The sequence below is a fragment of the Amphiura filiformis genome, chromosome 16 (assembly GCF_039555335.1).
Source record: "Amphiura filiformis chromosome 16, Afil_fr2py, whole genome shotgun sequence".
In the NCBI taxonomy this organism is placed as follows: domain Eukaryota; kingdom Metazoa; phylum Echinodermata; class Ophiuroidea; order Amphilepidida; family Amphiuridae; genus Amphiura; species Amphiura filiformis.
In genome coordinates this window covers 9,419,168-9,443,136 of record NC_092643.1, presented here as the reverse complement: position 1 = coordinate 9,443,136, position 23,969 = coordinate 9,419,168, and the positions used below count along the sequence as shown (strand labels likewise).

Sequence of the window (23,969 nt, the reverse complement as noted above, 5' to 3'; positions counted from 1 at the left end):
ATAAACAAGATAGTTAATGGAAGTAATAAAAAATGCTAGCTAATGGATGCCTGTTCAGATAATATGCAAAAATTAACTGTCTATGATAGTGATGGTTGAAATATAATCATGAGGCAAATGATGAATTGTTCCATTCCATGAGCTGTAACAGGGAGTGGACTGGAACAATTCAATCTTTCACCAAGTGATTATATTTCTACTATTACACATCTTTTAAGGGCTTGGTTACCCACCTTTGTACTGTATTTTTGTGGGACCTGAGAACACATCAGACAACAAATTACATTCTGAATACGAGAAATGTCCTTCTGATATTAAATAATTTGGATTTTTTACAATACAAATTTCATGGCAAATTATAAAAAAATGATATTTTTGACATTAGCAGTCCTCGAAGCAAACTTTCTAAATCTAATGATATGTACTTAAAGTGTATGTAGCTGGGAGGAAAAGTCGACCATCGTATGAAAATGTTGATCTTTCGTATTGAGGATAAACATGAAGATCCAAATTTTGGGAAGAAGGTCCATTTTTAACATTATTATGTTTTGATGGATCCAAGTTGTGATAATATTGGATCCAACACATAATAATGATAAAATTGGATGCTTTACGCCCAATAGGCCTATTTATTGGTCTCGCTATGAGTTTTAAAATATTGGAATCGACTACGCCTCGCCCAATATTTTAAAACTCATGGCTCGACCAATAAATATGGGCTCAATCGATCCAATTTTATATCAAAATTGCCCCCCTGGAATAAATGTCCACTTTTTCAAAATGGACACCCCCTAAAAGAAATCCTGCATGCAGGCATGCCTTATGCATAATCTTGGTCTTGGGGCCAGTGTCTGCTTGCTTGAGCAGTGATGAAAATTCAGGTTCCTGAAACAATATCAATGCAATGCTTGACATTTTACAGTACATATCAGCAAACCATTCTCACAGGATTCTTCTAAAATCAATTGTGAGTTTTGGAAAGCCATACAAATTGAAAAGAATCACTTGACTCAGCATTTTAGTCTCAAATCCCAAAAGGCTTCCTTCCTTACTCACAAAGTGCATATGCATGGTGCAGTGTGGAAAATGGGGCATGCTACTTGTCCTGCTATGGATATATGTTAACAAAAGTGAAAATTGCAACTTCTGAATCATAACTTGGTGATTTCTCCATCATTTGCTGTAACTGATATCTCAAATTAAACATTTTGATAGATATTAATTCTCATGGTTATTTTACTGGCCTTAGATCAGCATGGGTATTTTGAGGTATGAAGTGTTGCACACATTTTGGTCACCTTTTGCTGCAAAGTATGGCTCATAAACTGACACCTTATTTACTGCGCTGACTGTAATTGTATACTCAAATGTAAATTGTAATGGTATAGTTCTTGCAACTTATCAATATCAATGATATTATGCATAGCAAAATATTCCTAAAAGTGGGTCATAATAATGTAAAGTTGTCCATGTTGTTATTTCCTGTATCTATAAAGAGTATAAAAGCGAGAGACAAGCATGAGCTTATTTTGATGTAGTAATTGAAGGCCATAGGTGATCCGAGAGGAAATGTCGATGTAAACAAGGAAATACTTGAATAACTGCCATGTAGATAACAAAACCAGTGTTGCCACCTTTGTGCATTTTACACCCAATCATTGCAATAATTGTGGCACTGTAGAAGCAGAATTTTTACCATTAAATATTAAAAAGGGAAGAGGCTTATGCATTGTACACAGGAACATAGAAACAATCAAGCATTACAGACAAGCGCATGAGATCATATTAATGATGCTGAACCGCAATTCTTAATATATCAATATACAGGGAAAGACAAACTATGCATCAAACACAAGTACAATAATTTCTAGCAGAATTTGCAATAAAATATTACTTGGAAGTTTTTGGTGTATACAATTTTGTTCAAATGAGGAAAGCATATTTTGTGTGTAAACTGTCCCTCATATTCTGTTTCTGTTTTTAAAAGGGGATGATCTGATTTACAGCCTCTGAAATGGAGATGAGAAGAAAGCTCATACCTTTCTTATTATTATGCCTCCTTTTTCCCGTCTGGCTACACCATTGGCGCCAAATAGCAGCCATATAGAAGACACTGGAGGAAGAGTAACCAGGCCTGATTATTCCCCGATTTAAATCTTCCCCGATTTAAAAATTTAAAAAAATAAATTTAAATTTTTTTTTTTTTTTTTTTACATTTCCGGAAGTGGATGATGATATTTCATCATAAAAAGAGCAAGAAAATTTTTGTTAGTGGGAAAATTAAGAAAGTGTTAATATTATAAACTTTTTAGGAGTTGCATGCATTAAAAATGAAAAACAATTTTAGAAAAAACCCATACAATTATATGCCTCAGAAACCCAATTTTTACCCTATGATATGGCTAAAACCCAGGAGCTTCGGGTCGCCAACTTAAACCAAAACAGATTTTTTTTAGGACCACAATCAGGCCTGAGTAACATATTTGCATTTTAATTTATACATATAATATCTCAGGAGAGAGGCTATAAATTATGACATTTTAAAACACTTTGAATTTGATACTGTGGTGTGATAATAACCTTGTGTTATTTGTTGCTGACTTAGCAAAATTTTAGTAACTGTAAGAAAGAACATCCTTTCCTTGGGTTAAATTAAGGATACACTGAAAATAACATTGATACAGAAGATTGATAACCTGTTGGTTCCCAGGTGGAAGTGTTAACTCTCTTCACGCGGGTGTCGACTGCAGACGACAAGTTTTAAAAAAAATTTACAAACTCAAAAATGTCAGAAATGTAAATATTCATGACCATTTTTGGAATCGGCATGAAAAATGCATCAAAATGAGTACAAACAAGCCTAGTATTGATTCAGTAGTTCTTAAGATAGCTCTTGATATTTTGAGAAAATATTTCAAAACTTGAACTGTTTCCATTGAAGCGCATGGCTAGCACGCAGAGCATTTAGGGTCTGATATAACATTGTTGATATGAGTGTGAACACCTGATCACTGTGTGGTATGATGGGAAGAATGAAATGATGTTATGAAGAACACAATAACAGAATGATTGTGTTCAGGTGGCATGGAGGTCATGCGTACAAGTTGTTAAAGGGTATGCAACAACTCATGTCAATTTTGGATTTGGTTTTACATAATTGAGCCTCAACTGATGTAATGCATTATTGCAAATTTCTGTCATGCCAGCTTTTTTGTTTGCACATTTCCTGTGTGGGAGTAATTTTACAACATTTTTTTTTTTTTAATCCAGTATTTCTCATCAAAAATAATGTATGTGAAAAGATTTTCCAAATAATTTTCTCACTTTTCTCATGAAATCAATAACACATCAAGAAAAACAATCTATTTGCCTATTGCACGGTTCCGCCATATGCGGGGAGAGCCTTGAACTGGCAATAGACATGAAAGGAAGTATTGCATAACTTTACCCAATGTTACATGACTGGTTCAAATCCCATTCATGCATGCTGCCAGATCGAGGCTCTCCTCGCATATGGCGGAACCGTGCAATGGGTGAATTGCTCACCTTCAAGTTTTCAGTTTTTAACCTACTTGTAAGTGATGACAAGATATATATTTGGGATTTCAAGCATATTTTATCATCTGACACCCACACACACCCAAATAATTGATGTTGCCACACATCAATTTTGCATGGAACTGGGTATTGACCTTACACTACTCACATGGGGGTTGTTACCGAGTTCCTTTGGGAGGATAATTTAAGACAAACACACATTGGCCATCAATTGTAAATGAAATTTGAAAGTGGTACTCCATGCCAGCTCTATTCTTGAGCCTAGCACAGCAATTTATGGAGGTCAAAGTGGAAAAATTGCACAATTGGCAGCAGCGTATTTTAAATGCATTTATCTAATTGGAACTAAGTTGTAGTGCCCCTTGTGGACTTTCCTAACTGAACACCATTAATGGTCATAGAATAATTATCTAAAATTCAATTGCATCACAACACTTCCAGTCATCTTGAGTTACGATGGCTGGGACATTTGGTGTATATTGTACAGTTATTATTGGGCTATTCCTGTTGAAATCTACACCCCCTATCGGAAGACATGACCTAATAATCTTCCACACAGGTGTGAATTTCAAAAGGGGTATCTGAATGGGTGTCTGCATATGAAATCCACACACCCTGTGTGGAAGATTGCGGTTGTATCTTCCATAGGGGGTGTATTGATTTCAACTGGAATAGCCTATTTCTATATTATATTGAATTGCAACATAATTATTCCTTTACATTATCTAGTTTGACTGCCAAAAACATATTGAGTTATGCATCATGAACCAGAACAAGAAGCACATTGGGGATCAATCAGTGTGGCAAGCTTCACTAAGATCTCAAACATGACAATCTCTAGGACACAGTTCCTTAACCCCAATAGACGTCTATTGTCAAAGAATGACCTTTGGATGTGTTGGGTACAAAAACTCATGTTCTACAACTTTAGGTCAACATTTCAGCTTTACTTGTTTAATGGGGGTCATTGAGCTTTGTCATCGGGTATGAGATTAGTATGGCTCATTATGTTTGAAGCTGATGAATATATCGATGACAGCAGAAATGAATCTATCAAATGTGCTGCAATTAAGACTTCAGATGCCATATTTAGAGGTGAAAGTAACTGCCACAGATGCCATATTTAGACGTGAAAGCACAGAGGAGAGAGAAAACAGACCCCGTACCACCAGTCAAAGTCTCTGCATCATCCAATAATGAGGGCCGATTGTTCCATGAAATGCGACAGGCGAGACTGCTACGCAATTACCGCATATTTTCATGGCCTATCGCGTAATCGCAAAAGCGCGCACGCAACTCACCGTATACAATACACGGGGACTTGAATGACTGGTGGTACGCTCTCTGTTTTCTCCCTCCTCTGTGCGTGAAAGTAACTGGCACAGATTTATGTGCAATTACAGAACACTTGGATCATCAAAACATAATATTGTACAATAGTTCAATTTGGGATATCACTAGATAGGTCACAGTCAGGCCCGTACCCAGGATTTTTTTTTTTTGGGGGGGTGCTGATTTTGAAAAAGTGGACTTTTTGCCAAAGGGGGGGGGCAATTTTATTTGGACCTTTTTTGACCAAAAAACCGTAAAAAACCTGAAATTTTTTGCTCCCTACGCTCGCAAATTCTTACATTTTGGGACTTTTTATATACTTTTGCAAATTTGGGGAGGTGAGGTCGCACCCCCCCCCTGCGTACGGGCCTGGTCACAGTAATTGCATAGCTAATGTCATGAGACATTGCAAAACTCAAGAATTCCAGTTTTCAATAGAGTCATGTCAGGAATTAAATAGGAATAGGAATTCTGGAGTATGTAAATCCTTGGACCTCAAAAATTCTATAACCGTTTGAACATGCTTTCTATCTGGTACACTTCATGAACCCCAGCATGTTGGCTGTTACCCAGGTTTTGTGATGATATGGGTTGGGCTGAGTGCAGGGTTGAAATGTTAGTTCAAATGTATGGTGTAAATTCTCTATTTTTTTAAACCCTGGATATCACTGTTGCTAATTATGATAAATCTGTTGACTTTTTTCAACTGACCCATTTTTAAGGTAATTTTGAGGCCCATCAGAGCTATAACCATGATTGAAGGTGGTCATGTAGGTGGCCCATGGACCAGATTATTCCAATTGCCAATTATATTTACTTGTTTGGGGTTGGGTTTGTTTTTGATTGATATTAATTGTCAAGGTTATTATACTGACCTTCTATCAGCATGGGCATTTTGAGATATGAAGTGTTGAACTTCATTAAAATTCAAAACTGCTCAAATGTTGTTGAAAAGTTCACCAAATCCCCTTTGTCATACGATAAAAAAAAGTATGCTCAAGTTGCCCAATGGCTGAGGGCCACCAAATATATTGTCTTGTGAAGTAACATGGATCAAAAACAAGTTAGAACAGAAAATAGCATTTGGAAGCCGAACTAGATCTGGCATCTGAACTGCCAACCAAATCACAGATTTGAGCATTGACAATGGCTAATGTGCATGCAAGTTGTTTTAGCTTTAGAACTTTTTTTCTGATAAAATATTTCCTGCTATTTGTAATTACAGCAAGTATTTTCAACGTGATTTTAATTGGTTATATTTGCTTGCTTATTTTGGGTGGTTTGCCCAAACTACAACAGCTGTCCATGTCCTCCTGCCCTGCCTCTCAGTTACCAGGTCAGATGCTTCCAGTCCTGTGTCCTGCTTGAGCACATCTATATACATGTGTAAGGGTTGCTTTACCAGGGTTTTGCTCTGTGCAGTTACATGTAATACGATCGGCGAGCGTAGTACACGCATTGTAGGCGTTGGAATGAAATCACAATTTTCTTCGTTATACCTCATTTGTTTGGCTCGAAATTAAAAGGGGATAATGTGATCAGTGAAAACAAACATTTAAATAAGAATTCTTTATTCAAATCACACATTATTGCTTTAACATAGATTCTACTGCTGTACTGAAGACCCACAGTTATAAATGTTTCTCTATAAATGTGAAATTACCTCTTCTTGCCCCCAATGTTACAATTAATGCATATGTTTAAAATATTACAGGTATCATCAGGAGATGTTGGAACAAATCGTGGCAATCTTCTAATCTACACTACTCAAAAATATTTAAAGGATCAGAATCTGACAATCCTTAATTTGCAGCAGCCCCCGAAAATCAGTGAGGGCACGCAAAAGATACATCCGGCGGGCCCAAATATGAATTAACCATTTTTCTCACTTTTTTGTGGGTTTCATAGGTTAAAACCAATGGCCCAAATTCGGGCCCACAAAAATCCTAGAGGGCCCTTAAACATTTAAGATAGAGGGCCCAAATGGCCCCCGGAAATTCTGGCTTATATCGAGGCCTGATTTGCAGCATTCTATCTTTACTGGACTTTACTCAATAGTGCAAATTTTATGTTGCAAGAACATATACTGAATGAAATGGCTTTCATTTGATTTACAACGTTAATATTGGTTTTGAACAAATATATGTGATCCTTTAATCTTTTTGTCTTTTTTGAGTAGTGTATGAGTTATTATAATTTTGTGAGGTGTATTTTGTTTTCTTGGTCATTTCAGGCACAGTCCATTCAGGCAGCACAAGACAAAAGATAAGCATGAGATAGACAGAATGACTCTCACGATGGTAAGCTTATTTGTCAATTCTTGTTCATTTCAGGCACAGTCCATTCAGGCAGCACAGGACAAAAGATAAGAATGAGATTGACAGAATGACTCTCTCAATGGTAAGCTTAGATAGATATGACAAATCCTAGATGAAAGTACAAAGAATGAACGAATGAATTACAGTCCAGCCTCTCTTATCCAGACTTCGTTATTCAGATCTCTCTGTTATCTGGCCATCCAGATAAATAATCTTCAAAGGAAAAACATGTTTTCCAGTGGGCTATTTAAGTTGAGATCCATACACCCCCTATGGTAGACATGACCTTAACCCTAACACGCCTGAGTACTACAAAATACTACATGATATATGCACTGCGCGTACGTGCATCTCACATGATGTGATGACACAATCACCCAAAGTGATATATAGGCACGCTTTTGTTGGCCCTGCTAGCGAAAGACCTGTGGCTAAGTGTAGCCAACCTAGTGATTGGCATGCAAGGGGTCTCGGGCTTGAATCCTACCCAGAGCAAACAACTTCTTTGTTTTCTCTCTATTTCCTCCATTCTTTGTTTTCTCTCTTTATTCCTCCATTCTTTCCCTTCCAGTTTGGGTTAAACTTCCACACAGTGAGTGTGAATTTAAAATAGGGAATACCTGAAAGGGTAACTTCTTTTGAAATCCATGCTTCCTGTGTGGGAGATTAAGATCATGTCTTCCATAGGGGGTGTATGGATTTTAACTAGAATAGCCCAATGATTCAACACCTTATTTTTATGCTCTAAAGCATCAAAAGGACAAAATCTTTGTTTTTTGCAGCAGTGGTATACTCAAATACCATCTTTTCAGCGATATTACCCCATAGAATAGTCTATTCTTGTCATCCCAATTTTGACACCTTTAACATTCAATTAGAGATTCAGCCGTGTTTCAGCGTTTCACAATGATACATCGTCTGCGTGTCCGAGTGAAATAAACCATGCAGATGCGCAAGACTCGAGTTGTTAAACAGTTATGAATAATGGTGAAACGCGATTGAATCCCTTTCAACAATGAAAACAAGCTAAATATTATCTAATTCACATGATTCATGAGGAATGTCGGTTAGTCATTGCCACCTAACATTACAAGAAGATACCTGTTATTATCAACAATAAAATTGCAGAATAAAATGGCAATGTTTAGCCATTTCCTCCAAAATAATGAAAGTCAACATGTAAGTTCCAGGCATGACAAATTTTACATGCTCACGCATATCGTGTATGTGCACTTCCGTTAACTTGCATTCACATATACGCTACTGTAAAAGTGTGGATTCATCACTGATTATCAGCAGTTGGCTCCTGTACAAAGGTACAATGTATAGGAAGAGTTGTTGAATTCAGAATTACACACACTTTACGTTTCTTAATTTTTCACTTATCTAGCTGATGCTTGGTCCTCATCATGGCCGGATTGAAGAGGCTAAACTGTACATTTATTCATGATCAGCATAAATCGGCTAAATAATGAAAGGTGGTGGTAATAGTTGAATATAGCAACACCTATTAGACAACACTGTTGGTAACCCACGCTTTAGAAAGGGTGGGTTTGAGAGGTCCACAAAATGCTTAAAAGGGTGGGTTAAAAAAATTTCTGGTTAAAATGTGTGTCCAAATATAAAAGGTGGTCACTGATAAAAAGGGTGGGTTTAGAAGTCAACAATTGCAATCTCAAAGCTTACTTTAATTTCCGATTGAATGACACTAAATGAAACACAAAAAAACATTGAAATCTCCTTCTGTAGTGTTTGGTCATCTAAAACTTCAATATGTAATTCTCTTTGGATGCAAATCTGCACCTCTTGGACCACCATAACCTCTTATCTATGATTAGTAATTAACCACGCTTAGAAAGGGTGGGTTTCGGGGTTTTGGTATAAAGGGTGGGTTTGAAATAAAAAGGGTGGCTATGGACAAGTCTAGCATTGTAGGTAGTAGGTATATATCCAGTGTTGTATTGTGGCTAACCTGATTTTTATCTGCAGGGTAACTCATCAATCAATACAACATTATTCCTGTTTTCTTTTACACACTCAATACTTTGTCAAATATGTGTGTCGCTAGGCCGGTTGCTAATATATGTGACCCATCACATCGAAACATGGCAGTTGTTGTCATAAATGAACTTGTAGATTTCTTTACCAAGAAAGAGGACTGTTTTTAAGCTTTAAAATGACATCGCATGTAAAATGGTGATTTTATGTGACAAATACAGTTCAAATTTCTTATTATTTTCTTTATTTTTCGGGGCACATTTTTTAAAATTATCTTTAAATGTGGGTTTCCGACAACTGCCGTGTTTCGATGCGATGGGTCACATATGAACAGTACTGCGCATGCACATGTCCTGCTAACATAACATGAGGGCATTGATGCGCAATAAGTGGGTGTGATACGGAATTTATCAAGTCGGTAAATTGAGGCGTTTCAGCAATGAAAACAAGGGAAACTTGATAGCATGATAATACAGTAATTGGACACCTGCTCAACAAATATTTGGGAGTAAGAAAACTTGATCAATTTACGTAACAATCGCAATTTGTGAGGCTCTTATTGTATCAAGATTAAAGTGCACATAATTAACAAGCATTAAAGTAAAAGGTAAAGAAAGGAAGGTTTTATTTCAAACTCTAATGATGACCCGCAGGTCAAATTGCTAGAAATGTACATTAAACACAACTAAACAGACACAATGCAATTTGCGGGCAGCAACTTAATCAGCACCAATATTGCAACATTGAAACAAACAACTTTACAAACATCCAATCCAACCCAACCCTATCCCCCAGTAGGCAATGAGGATAAAGTGCCTTGCCCAAGGACACAACACGTTGGCACGAGCGGGGCTCGAACTCGCAACCTATGGATTATGAGTCGGGCGCCTTATCCACTCGGCCACACGTGCTCCCACAAGGAGTCTTAGCTGCATGTTTTACAGGACAGAGTGCCCATCACTATTTCGTTAGCGATTAGGCCAGACTCCACCATGAAATCCACAGCTAGTCTGTTCCCTTCCCAGCATTTAAGAATGCCGGTACCCATTTATACACCTGGGTGGAGAGGAGTAATCGATAATGTAAAGTGCCTTACTCAAGGGTACAACAGGATGTCATCGCCGGGGCTCAAACCTGCAACCTTCCAATTATGAGTCGGAGCTCGGGTAAATACAGGGAAAAACCTAGTAAATTATAGAATTTTAAGATGAGAAGAATATTGACATAGGGTGCCATTCTCTTATTTTAAGCAATTCCCAAACAGACAACATGATTACAAATGCTTCAAAAGCGAAACATAAAACTGAATGACCTGATGGTAGCAACATGGATCATTCAGTTTTATGTTTCGGTGTACTACACCAAATGCTGCAGTTTCCTTGCCTTGACCAAAACTTTAAATTGGCTTCAACCCATTGAGTCCCGGATACAGCCAATTCGTGCTCCTTCATCACTAGACAAGTAGGCCTCTTCTGATTGGCTGTTAAACCCAATTCTCAACTGGGTTGCATATAGACTTGATTGGTTGATTGACAGCACAGATTGTACACTAAGCCAAAAAAGAAAGTTATAATTTTTCACAAGGTCATATCTTAAAATCCCGTCTATCAAAATTAACCAAAATTACACACAGGATTGCCTCAATACTCTACTCTAAACACATGTCACTAACTATGCAGTTGTCCAACTGACACAACAGCAAAATGCACTGACATGCAACACCTTCCTGGACCACATTCACAGCGCAACAGATTTCTTGGCTGGGTTCCAATTATTCGCCTGTGAATGTTATCCCGGAAGCTGTTCCGTGTCAGTGCATTTTACTGTTGTGTCAGTTGGACAACTGCTTGGTTACTGACATGTGTTTAGAGTAGAGTATTGAAGTAATCCTGTGTGTAATTTTATTCATATACATGCGAATAATTGGAACCCAGCCAAAGAAATCTGTTGCGCTGTGAATGTGGTCCAGGAAGGTGTTGCATGTCAGTGCATTTTGCTGTTGTGTCAGTTGGGCAACTGTTTGGTTACTGACCAGTGTTTAGAGTAGAGTATTGAAGTAATCCTGTGTGCAATTTTTGTTCATTTTTATGGAGAGGATTTTAAGATATGACCTTGTGAAAAATTATAAGTTTCTTTTTTGGCTTAGTGTAGATTGACATTTAAAACTAGATCAACAGTACATACATTCCTCATGTACCACACGACTTAGGTGATAGTCCTATTGTCACTATTAGTAGTAGTTGAATGTAAATTCCTCCTCTTGAACGAGTAAGTACCAAAGCAAGCTTCGTAGAGTTGAAACAAAAAATAACTACCGTATTTCGTCAACATTTTCCCAAGGGGGCGTTTATTCAAGGTCAATTTTAGAACGATAATTCCCGTTAGGTAAACTTAAAACTCACGCTTAAATGACGAACTATGAACTAGAAACACTGACTTCTGGTTCACTTCCGGGTTTCCAATTCAGATTTTCGCCAATTATTAACGCTATTATCGACCATGTGGGCAACTTGGTAAGCTTACTACACAAGATAGCATGGAAATATTGGCATTTTGAAACATCTTGGTTGAAAAAAGTGGTGGGGGCGTTTATTTGAGTGGGGCGACTATTTGACGAAATACGGTACGCAGATTCACACAATGAAAGCCACCACCATAGGTTAAGAAGAAACACAAACACACTGTGTACACTTTGCCTGTGCAGTTTTCAAGTTGGCCGTAGTTTTCCAGAGAAGCCCACATCTGGCCGGTTCATTTTTGAAAGACACTTCCTGGTTCTACAGTCATGTGATTCCATTCAGCCAATTAAAACATTTTACTATCTGCAGCGTTGGAAGTTCATTAAAATTCATCAACCAATCAGCTATCATCATTTCAAGGCTGTCATCAGATTTGTGTATTGATGAAGGAGCACAAATCAGCTGGGACCAAGACTAAAATGTATTTTGTTAAATTATTTTGTGTTGCCGATTTGTTACAGGATGTGGAGTTTCCAGAAAATATGACAGAAGAGATGAAGTCAATCTTACAAGGCTTGCTAAAAAGGGAGGTGTCGGAAAGATTAGGGTGTGAGGGAAGAGGGTAAGTTGTGTGTCATTGTGCAACCTCAAAATTGCATTGCAAAACAAGAGGTACCGTACCATAAAAGGAAACAGTCAGATGTGATGAGTTGCCAGTCTGATGAAGCTATTAGTGTAGTGGTGACACATCACTAAAACGTGATGAGTTAATCATCTTCGTTTTTTTGTAGGAATTGTTCAAAATGAACAAAATTTAGAGGTAAAATCAACATTCCTCATGAACTTGTTTAAAGGTCTTAACAACACTGTTATTTTTGTTTCCACAGTGCACAAGAACTTAAAGAGCATCCTTTCTTCAATGGAATAGACTGGAATAAAGTCTACTATCAGAAGGTATGTACTATCGTGTTTTTAGTATTTTTTTATGCAGAGAAAAATACTATGGGTTGAAAAGGCAAATAATTAAAAGAACAGCTAGGTTTAAGCATAATATTCCAAAACTGCAGAGGATACTTTGCAGGCTTAAAAACTCTGTATTCAGTGGAAATTTTAGGAATATGTGAGTATCCTTCCCACCTGGCAAATGAGACCAACATATCTTGTCACTGGTGTTTGATGTGGACTTTGATAGCATTATTTTAAATGGAACAACAAGTTGTCATGCCAAGTTGTTCCACACAAAAATAATGTTTTTTTTGTGTGCTATTATTTTTATGTGTATTCTCTCAGACAATAGAGACACGGCTGTGTCTCAAAACAATAGAGGCCGGCAGCTTTTCCACGAGCTCCGCCATCTTGTGGGTACTACCGTTCTGCATGTCATGCGTTAAACATTATGCCCCCGATTACACGAAAGTCGCAGCGCATGACGCATCTCTTCAGTCAAGCGTCAATGCAGTGATCTTAGCAACAAGGCACTCCATACCCACAAGATTGTATTTATTTATAAGATGGCGGCGTTGACGTCACAATGACTACCTTTATACAGATCACTCATAAAATCATGTTTGTATGTAATTAACTTTCTAGCCATTTTGATTAAGTTCAACAAGTCACTCCCGAAATTGGCCAAGCCATTAAGTCCTTCACATGTTGATGAAAAAACATCGCTCTGTGCCCAATGCAAGCGATAGCTGCACACATACCATGTTACACGCAATGCAAACAATATACCATATAAGTATAGAGGGCGTCTGATGAAAGCTAAATTAATCCAGGCACCATTATGGAGTTTGGGCAAATAAATTACAAACAAGTACTATTGTAAGACCAATCTATTGTATTGGCATATTCACACTTGTTTCATATTAATTGAGCTTTCATATAAAACCGCTATATGTGATGCGATCAAGCAAAATGAGTCGGATGTCGGGAATATTGATATTGAGATATAATCAATAATAGTATTAAACTTCCTTTGTATTTTAATGTTCTGAGCGACACTAAAATGGCCATATCTCTGGAACCATAAGTCTAATTATGATGGAGTTTTCAGCAAAGTAAAGCTCTGAGAATGGCTCATATAATGAGATTGAAAACTGAATTTTGATTTTGATCGACATCAGACTCATTTTGCTTGATCGCATCACATATATGCTTGTATACAAGGTTTTACGGTATGCAACCATGCAGTTCAATAGAGGGTATACAATACAACGTCACTCATGACAGAGTCATCCTCATTTCTAGCCACCATAAGGTACCACGGGGCAATTCGCATGATAACAAAATAAAACAGGTGTTCGGTATGAATGGTTGTGGAATAAACTAGAGACCTGTCCCTCTGTCACCTTAGAACTGTCCCCCAGCATTGCTGCCATTTCATTTGTTCTACCATTCTGTTTGGTTTATTGCATACACTCTATACACACCAAGTTGTACTCCATTTTCTCATATTATAACACAAGCAAGAACCAATAAAATAAGAGGAAAAACAACAACTGTTAAATAATTTGTGTTATTTTCTTACTTTGTTTGATTTGTTTAGTACTCGCCACCTTTGGTTCCACCACGAGGTGAAGTGAATGCAGCAGATGCATTCGATATTGGCTCCTTTGATGAAGAAGATGTCAAAGGAATCAAGGTAAGCAATATATGAAGAAAATAGATTCATCAGGTTTGTTGGTAAACATTATAAATGATTTCATTTGAACAAAACCAAAATGTAACTCACGATTGACGGTTTCGCCTATCATGGTCGATAGGCATCATCAGAATGATGCTTAGTCACGTGTATGATCCTCTCCTGGCTGATAAAACACCTCGCCGGCCGGGATTCGCCCAACCGAAGTAAGGATCAACAAGCATCATTCTGATGATGCCTATCGACCATGATAGGCGAAACCGTCAATCGTGAGTTACATTTTGGTTTTGTTCAAATGAAATCATTTATAATATATGAAGAGCTTGGTTCCAATCCATGTTAAGTCCACAAACACATGTTTCAGGGATGCAAGTGTTCCTGCTTTTGCAGGAATTCCTGCTTTTATGAAGTCCAAATTCCTGCAATTTCCAGCCTGTTTTGGAGCCCGATTCACACACTTTTCAGGCTTTTTCCTTCAAGGCTGCTTGCATCCCTGACTGTGCGATATTACATTGGGTTGTGATGCTATAGTAATTTCAGTTGGATGCACCAGTCCATTACAAAGCAAACAGTGGATATAGTGTAGTCACCAGAGGGGGTTCCTATGCACCGAGTGCTTTTTTTTTCTAACTTACATTTTGGTAATCCTGAAGGTGTCTAGTAAATGAATTTTGATGTTCCCAAAATTAAATATTGTCCCATGGGGTTCATTTGGCGGCCATCTTGGATTCCAACAAAATTCAATGAAATTGACATAACTTTTGAACTAGACATCATAGGAAGACAAATGACCCCATTTTTCGGGATAATGTGGACATGAGCAATCAATAAAAAGGGTTATTTTCATGTTGGATACATTAAAATGCAAAATATTTAAAAATCGTAGCATAGTAATAGTGAAGTGGTGGATAATCATGCCAAAACGCAAGGGTGATAAAGGTACCGTAATCACATATTTCCGGAGAGTCTTGCTGGTGCAGATTTATATAGAAACAATTGGATATCATCGAGGCTGCTACCAAAACTTTACTGAAAATCAATATCGTTTGAAACTAATGAATCGTCAACATCACAATCCTCTCGTAACTGTAAATTACAATTATCAACCGTCATGCGACTGTTCCCTCCAGAATGTATCTTTTGTGAAAGACTGGAAATGAAAGTGTCTGGAAAGACTGAGAGATGCGTCAAATTCCCAGCATTCAAGAACAAAGACGGAGCATTTAAGGAGCCTAATTGGAAACAGATTGAGCCTCGGGCACAAGAACTAGGACTACTTCGTCTACATAGCATGGTGCACGGTTTGCAAGAGAGGCGAATTTCCACTATTCCTGTCGCGATTCTTTCAACACGAAGTACACAACTTACCTGCGTGATGAAGCGAAAGCGACGATTGAAACAGAGCAGGATCGTAAAGCTGTTGCACATCTGCTGGCATTCACTGTTGTCCTTGATTTCATTCAAGACCGAGTTACTGGGCAGAAGGAGGTTATGTTACTTACATCGCTGAGTCTTCTGTACAATCATACAAGAGTTTGAAAGAAGTGGCTTCCCCAATCCAGAGTACAGAAGTGACAAGCTGAAGGTCCGACTTGAGAACCATGATATTCATGACTCGATCACCTTTGCCAAGTTTAATCCGGGTGACAAAGGCTATATCACCTACAACCTGGTCTACGGCGCCATCATCTCTGTCGCAGACGCGGTGACTTATTCATATAAGCTGGGGTTCAAAGATAAGTATAAGGATGTGACCCTGTTTCTTCTACCAAACTACCAAAGCACATGCTGCACTAGTATCGGGCACCTCTATGGAAGCAAAAAACTCACCACTATATCTTCAGTAAGCTGGGTCACTGTGAGACATGCAACTTCGCCTTAGGAACTAGAGACAGTGATGGCCAAGGCTCTTGATAAGGTTTCCACATAATACTCCGCAGATCATTACCAGCAAGGGAAACGACATGTTTCATCTTGTATGTGACAATCTAAACAAAACAATGATGAATATCCATGGCTAGAATGTTGTGAACAGCACTGGTGTGATAAGTATACAAGATGTGAAACCCAGGTTTGATACCACTAACCAGGATCGAACTCTCCCTCTCTACGCGCTCCCTGTTCACATCTGTGGAAGCTATTGAGAGAAGCAACCTGTCCCAGGGTTTGGTGGCTGATCTCATTACCAATGGCTGCCTACGTAGTGTATTGACAGGGAAGGCATATGCAAAAGCACTGTTCTGCCTCTAAACAGTCGGTGAAGCCGGTGAAGCGCTTGTTAATTGAGCGATTCATTGAGGAGGAGAGGTCACCAACCCCAAGACCTTGCTGAATCTTGTACAGACATGTACTCCTCGTGAGACCCTCGACCTCGCTTTACAGGACCCCTCCACTTTTACCCTGCTTGTGAAGTAGGGTGCATCAAACGCCCCTCATGTCAATGTTATTTTTTGCTCATATGATTAAAGTGTGCCACTTGTCAAGTTAAATAAGTGGTCCAAATTTAAATTCAAACGGAGGTCGGGAAATGGGTCCACCGCGAGCTCACTAAGTTTGAACGTTATTTGCATGTATAACATATAATTACACATGAGGCAGCTATTTAGTTTTCGGTACTTTATGACATGCACAATAAAGGCTGCCTCATTGATTTGTGCACTAAGTAGCCAAAATGTATCATCTCAATGATCTCATACTTACAAATCATAATAATCATGCTAGGATGATGTCACAGGTTATAGATATGCCTTCAAAATGAATAGCTGCCCCATGTATTCAAATACATAATAAAGCATACATATCTCTTATAGTCTTATTTTGTGTTAATTCACTTTACGGTTGCCATCAGAAAGGAGTCAATAGATAACCAGTTAAATACAATGATGCTTCTGCTTGAGCAGTGAACAATTAAAAAGCCATTATATTATTTATATTACCATTGCTCAAGATACTGCCCATGAAGTGAAAGTTACTAGCTTAGTCTTAATCACGGCTATCGCTATACAGTTTACGCTTCCGCAAATTTGGTGTTCCCTGGAACGATCTCTGCTTATACAAGAGTCTGCTTAAGTATTCTGATGTCAATGCTGATGTTGCTGCAAGTGCCCTAAAAGCCATGAAACGACATCTGTGGTACATCTCCCAAGAAATGATCCCACTGGCTCTCTTCAGTGATAAGGTGCCACCACAGGAGAAACAAGCTCTTGCTAGTAGGCTTCTCGCAGTTAAACCCGATGAAGTGATGGTCACACCAACTAATTGGTATGGTTCAGGCTTTGGTAAGCCTAAGTTCTCTGATGAGAACATCACACAAACAACAGCTTTAGCTGACTTTGCCGGCAGAGCCTCTTGGGTTACTATGAACATCTTGCAGATTAATGAGGCGTTCTTAACAGATGACGAGACACATGGCCAGAATCCCCAGCGATCTATCCTCCTTAAACAATGTTAAAGCCATCAATGTGGTTAATGACGCAGCGGAACGTGGTGTGAAACTGAGTGCCGATTTCCTGGCTACAGCCCACAGTGAGAAACATTATCAGAATGTTCTGCAGGTGGTGGAGCAAGATCGGAAGAAGACACCAAATTTGCAGAAGCGTAAACTGTATAGCGATAGCCGTGATTAAGACGAAACTAGTAATTTTCACTTCATGGGCAGTATCTTGAGCAATGGTAATATAAATAATGGCTTTTTAATTGTTCACTGCTCAAGCAGAAGCATCATTGTATTTAACTGGTTATCTATTGACTCCTTTCTGATGGCAACCGTAAAGTGAATTAACACCAAATAAGACTATAAGAGATATGTATGCTTTATTATGTATTTGAATACATGGGGCAGCTATTCATTTTGAAGGCATATCTATAACCTGTGACATCATCCTAGCATGATTATTATGATTTGTAAGTATGAGATCATTGAGATGATACATTTTGGCTACTTAGTGCACAAATCAATGAGGCAGCCTTTATTGTGCATATGTCATAAAGTACCGAAAACTAAATAGCTGCCTCATGTGTAATTATATGTTATACATGCAAATAACGCTCAAACTTTGAGCTATGGTGGACCCATTTCCGACCTCCGCTTGAATTTAAATTTGGACCACTTATTTAACTTGACAAGTGACACACTTTAATCATATGAGCAAAAAATAACATTGACATGAGGGGCGTTTGATGCACCCTATTGTGAAGTATGTCACATATGAAGACAAGGACATACTCCTGACCCACTTGGATGGTGAAGGGGTGATGGATATAGGTGAAATAGTCGATAGTTGACTTTCTTTGGGGTTTCACACCGGTAGCTGAGAGGAAGCCACCAAACCCTGGGACAGGCTGCTTCTCCCTACTGCTTCCCGTGTAAATGACCAGACACGATATTCTTTGAGATGCATGTTGAGTACATTTCGCTTTTTATCATGGGCGGAGTGAACACGGTTCCCTCAGGAAATTTGGGCCCGACTTGACTACAGATATGAACAGAAGCCATGGTCTCGGGTATAGAGTCCGATCCTGGTTAGTAATGGTATCAAACCCGGGTTTCACATCTTGTATCATTATCTCACCAGTGCTGTTCACCACGTTTGGCCCATGAATATTTGTCATTGTTTTGTTTAGATTGTCCCATTCGAGATGAAACACATCCTTTCCCTCGCCGGTAATGATCTGCGGAGTAAGGGATGTGGAAACCTCATCAAGATCCTTGGCCAGCACTGTCTCAAGTTCCAAGGCGAAGTTATGTCTCAGTGTCACAGTTATATCCAGCTTACTGAGAATCCCGCTGAGAATAGTGGCGAGTTGTTTGCTTCTGTAGAGGTGCCGGATGATAGTGCAGAGCAGTATGTGCTTTGGTAGGTTCCAATCACCGCGTCTGCGACAGAGATGCTGCCGCTGTAGACCAGGTTGTTGGTGATATACCCTTTGTCACCTAGATGAAATTTGGCATAGGCGATCGAGTCATGGATAATGTGGTTCTCAAGTAGGACCTTCAGCTTCTCATTCGCCTCTCTTGTAAAGAGGTCCTCACCTAGCACCATGCTATGTAGACGATGTAGTCCTAGTTCTAGTGCCCGAGGCTCAATCTGTTTCCAAGTAGGCTCCTTAAATGCTCCGTATTTGTCCTTGAATACTGGGAATTTGATGCGTCTCTCAGTCTTTCCAGACACTTTAATTTCTAAAAAAACTAAACTCTAAAAAGATACATTCTGGAGGGAACAGTCGCATGACAGTTGATAATTGTAATTTACGGTTACGAGAGGATTGTGATGTTGAAGATTCATTAGTTCCTGCACTACATTCCAAACGATATTGATTTTCAGTAAAGTTTTGGTAGCAGCCTCAATGATATCCAATTGTTTCTATATAAATCTGCACCAGCAAGACTCTCCGGAATGTGATTACAGACATCATCCATGCGATAGGGTGAATCAAGAGGTTCAATGTGTCTTTTGTCGCAAATGTCATGTAGCTGAGCCAGCTTGTCAGTGGCGGAGTCCCTTACTTTACTGAGCGGCGATAATCTAGATGCTCAATACCACTCACATGTAAAAATACAATTTACAGGTGGACGCTTCTGCAGTGAGTCTGACTCGGTACCTTTATCACCCTTATGCGTTTTGGCATGATTATCCACCACTTCACTATTACTATGCTACGATTTTTAGTTCACTAACACCAGTTCTAGCTAATAATAAGTTAAGTCATGCACCTAGAAGAGAAAATAGTAAATAAATCAATAACATCAAAATATCCTTCTCAATGTACCAAAAAGAGCTCCTATACAGACGAGTATGCCTTGAAGATACTATTTTTAGTAATATTTTGCAGTTTAATGTATCCAACATGTTTAAATCATGAAAATAACCCTTTTAATTGATTGCTCATGTCCACATTATCCCGAAAAATGGGGTCATTTGTCTTCCTATGATGTCTAGTTCAAAAGTTATGTCAATTTCATTGAATTTTGTCAGAATCCAAGATGGCCGCCAAATGAACGGCATGGGACATAATATTTTGCATTTTAATATATCCAACATGTTTAAATCATGAAAATAAACCTTTTAATTGATTGCTCATGTCCACATTATCCCGAAAAAATGGGGTCATTTGTCTCCTATGATGTCTAGTTCAAAAGTTATGTCAATTTAATTGAATTTTGTCAGAATCCAAGATGGCCGCCAAATGAACGGCATGGGACATAATATTTTGCATTTTAATATATCCAACATGTTTAAATCATGAAAATAAACCTTTTAATTGATTGCTCATGTCCACATTATCCCGAAAAATGGGGTCATTTGTCTTCCTATGATGTCTAGTTCAAAAGTTATGTCAATTTAATTGAATTTTGTCGGAATCCAAGATGGCAGCCAAATAAACCCTATGGGACAATATTTAATTTTGGGAACATCAAAATTCATTTACTAGACACCTTCAGGATTACAAAAATGTAAGTTAGAAAAAAAAAGCACTCGGTGCATGGGAACCCCCTCTGGTGACTACACTAATACTGTGTGAGGCCTGTGGTTCCTAAATGAGTACAATTAGTCTGCATATTGTTTTGCAGCATTGTTGTGGTAAATAATGACTTGTCGATGGTACTCGTTGTTGCTAATGTCAAACTTGTCAAAGTAATTGTGATTGTATCACACAAGTAAATGAGAAACATATGGTTGTGGACTTAACAGTTTGGAAATAAGCTCTTCATATAACAAAATCATGAACATGATGTTAACTTTATAAAATATTGGTAAGTTGACATGTGTTTACATTTGATACATATCTATTTGTATGAGATAACAAACAACAACTGTCAGGCAAAATATGTTATAATTAACATCCATGGACAAAGTTGATTTTTTTTGCATTAACTTTGGTTTCTAAGCAAATAATACCAAAATTGTTATCAAACTTGCGTAGCGCTACAAGCTACACAATGTCACTAAATTAAACAACACATTTTTTTTCAAGTTGGGTTTTGAAAAGATCTCATGTGGTCTGTCATAGATACTCCTGTATTATTGTACCAGGCATGAAACAACAGGGTGTTATGAATGTAAACATGTAACATCAACTCAGATATAGTCATTTTGCCTGCAAAATGGATAAATTCAGTTTTCATATATCCTAAAAATGGAAATCAGTTTCACAAGTACAATTCGATGAGAAAGATGAACCACATCAAAAAATGAATTGCCTGTGTACGAAGCAGCTTATTTATTTGAGAATATTCTATCTAACTGATTGAAGAAAACAGTTTTGAGTTGATTTCAGCAATAGCAGGATCATTGTTTTTTAATCACATCATGCATATTTTGTCAAAATTTTCGTAAGCTGGTCTTAGGTTGTGGATGTTAAAATTAAAATGACTGTGTATCCTTTATACTCAGCAGAAAATATGTGGAGGTACCCAGAAAATGTTGAATGTGATCCTGGGATAAGGGATTGTGATACCATGACACGATAAGGGATTATAATAAGATGGTATCAATGATTTAGTAGCCCATTTGGTATTCAGTACAATCCTTTGCAATATATTTCTGATTGAATCTATGTCACACAACATCACTGAGCATGTGCATATCTTTGAACATGTGCAGTAGTGTGTGGTGACGTTGTTTTAATTCATTGAGATGCAGCATTGCAGATGGGCTGATAATGTTTGCAAGGTCAAGGACAATGAAATATCCTAGAAAATGTGATATCTGGAAATGTATTTATCCGTATTCTATGAATATGGGGATCGAGTTATATGAAAATTTCAAAATGCTAATTTGGCTTAGATTTTAGGTATAATTTTTTGTCTTCTAAAACTCTTTTAAGAACTGTTTGAATCGTGAAGCCGTTGCGATAAAAAAGCATTTTAAAGATTTACACAAAATTTGCTTTTTACCCCATTTTCACTGAAAATGGCCGATATTGTGTTTTTTTACATGTTTTTTATATTATATCTGGCCAAGGGACACTCTGTAAGTGTTTTTTTTACTTATTCTAATACGTCACACTTTCACTATCCCACAATAGTTTTTTTACTTCACAGCTCTTGAAAAATGCAAAATTTTACCGAAATGACACTTTCGGCATGTCAGGGAATACAATGGGATTTTGCACAAGATAGCATGTTTACGGGTCTTTTTTAACAGCCACATGCTTTTGGAGAGGTGTATTTAACTTAGCTTGCCTACAACAATGCCATATTTATATATATTTATTTATATTATTTAGCCTCATCTCACTGAAATTGCTTTTGTTATTGCTAATAATATGAAGAAGCAGAAACCTTTGATAAATAGGTCCATGCATGTATTTTGTATACGGTGGAAATAGGCAAGTGAAAATTCTGAAAGGCCTGTACTATAATACTAACCTGACATGAATTGTTAATATTTTCAGCTACAAGATTCAGACCAAGAAATCTACAAGGATTTCCCCCTGACCATCTCAGAGCGCTGGCAGCAAGAAATAGCTGAGACAGTCTTTGATGCTATCAACCAAACCGCAGACGGAAATGAAGCCAAAAAGAGAGCTAAGAAACTAGATGAAGAGAGTGAGTAGACGGTTGAATATTGGCATAACTCGCCCAACCATTGGGCCCGACCCACCCTACCCTAGAGAACCCAGACTCCCTATACCACCACGTACAGTAGCACCATTAGCTGGGGGGGTTCGGGTCTTGCCGATGGTGTGCGGAAACAAGCAAAAACAATTCTGCGTCTTATTTAATCAAGTGCATCTCTCAAATGCATCTAGTGTGCGATGCGAAATCCTTATAAAAACTATATATAATGTACTGGTAGAGCATTCCAAGTGCTAGCAGAGTATGGAACAAATTGATCTTCTATGGCAGCTTAAGTTGTAACTTGGGATTTTCACAGCACGGTCATGTAGTCTAATATAATAGAATATGTGACACAACCTGGTCCATGGGGCCAAAGGCGGGACATTTGAAACTGAGATAAAGGTAAAAATATGGAGTAAAAAACAATAACATACATAACCAAATATACATTAAAAAACTTCATAACTTTAGATCCAAGTATACTAGACCTTTGGTGTTTTCAGTAAATGAAAGCCTATTGTATGTATGATGTAATAATTACAGTAACTCAATTTTTAAAAATGCCTCCTTTGGCCCCCATGGACCAGATCGTGACACATATGGGGTTATTTAGCTTTGTGTCCTTGAAACTTGCATTCATCATTTCTCTAATGTTATTTATTTCTGTCTCAGAATATGTTCTTGGTAGCGATTGCATAATGCACGGTCACCTGTGCAAACTGGGAGGACCATTCTTGACATCGTGGCAGAAGCGATACTTTTACCTCTTTCCAAATAGGCTGGAATGGCAAGATGGGGAGAAAGGGATAACCTCGGTAAGTGGATGTTCGGTAAGTGTGCACAGGTAATCCCTGGTATTCCTTGTTCTTGTAGATTTAGCTCATGATACTATATACTAGGCACTGTTAGACATGAAGCACATGGGTCAATTGGATTTAGTAAACAAGTTTTTGTAACAGTTTCTGTCCAATAAAGTGCTGTTACAATTGATGTGGACTGTGAATTGAAAATTCTGCAGAAAACTAAAAAATTGCTGCAGTTGGTTCAACTGCAGCATTTGATTCGAGAAGCAAATTAACGTTTGCATTGTGATCCAT

At 38.0% G+C, this 23,969-nt stretch overlaps 1 protein-coding gene across 6 annotated transcripts in view; it reads left to right on the top strand.

The window, feature by feature from the left end:
• LOC140135517 (G protein-coupled receptor kinase 3-like) overlaps nucleotides 1-23,969 on the top strand; it is a 108,254-nt gene that overhangs the window by 77,079 nt on the left and 7,206 nt on the right. For 3 of the 6 annotated variants that reach the window (XM_072157044.1, XM_072157041.1, XM_072157043.1), the window contains exons 13-18: nucleotides 7,224-7,290; nucleotides 12,187-12,287; nucleotides 12,553-12,619; nucleotides 14,214-14,309; nucleotides 22,707-22,860; nucleotides 23,545-23,702. In XM_072157044.1, the coding sequence (XP_072013145.1) occupies nucleotides 7,224-7,290; nucleotides 12,187-12,287; nucleotides 12,553-12,619; nucleotides 14,214-14,309; nucleotides 22,707-22,860; nucleotides 23,545-23,702 (643 nt within the window). Of the gene's footprint in view, nucleotides 1-7,123; nucleotides 7,191-7,223; nucleotides 7,291-12,186; nucleotides 12,288-12,552; nucleotides 12,620-14,213; nucleotides 14,310-22,706; nucleotides 22,861-23,544; nucleotides 23,703-23,969 lie in introns of all 6 variants that reach the window. The other 3 variants (XM_072157045.1, XM_072157046.1, XM_072157042.1) reach the window with 2 other exon arrangements.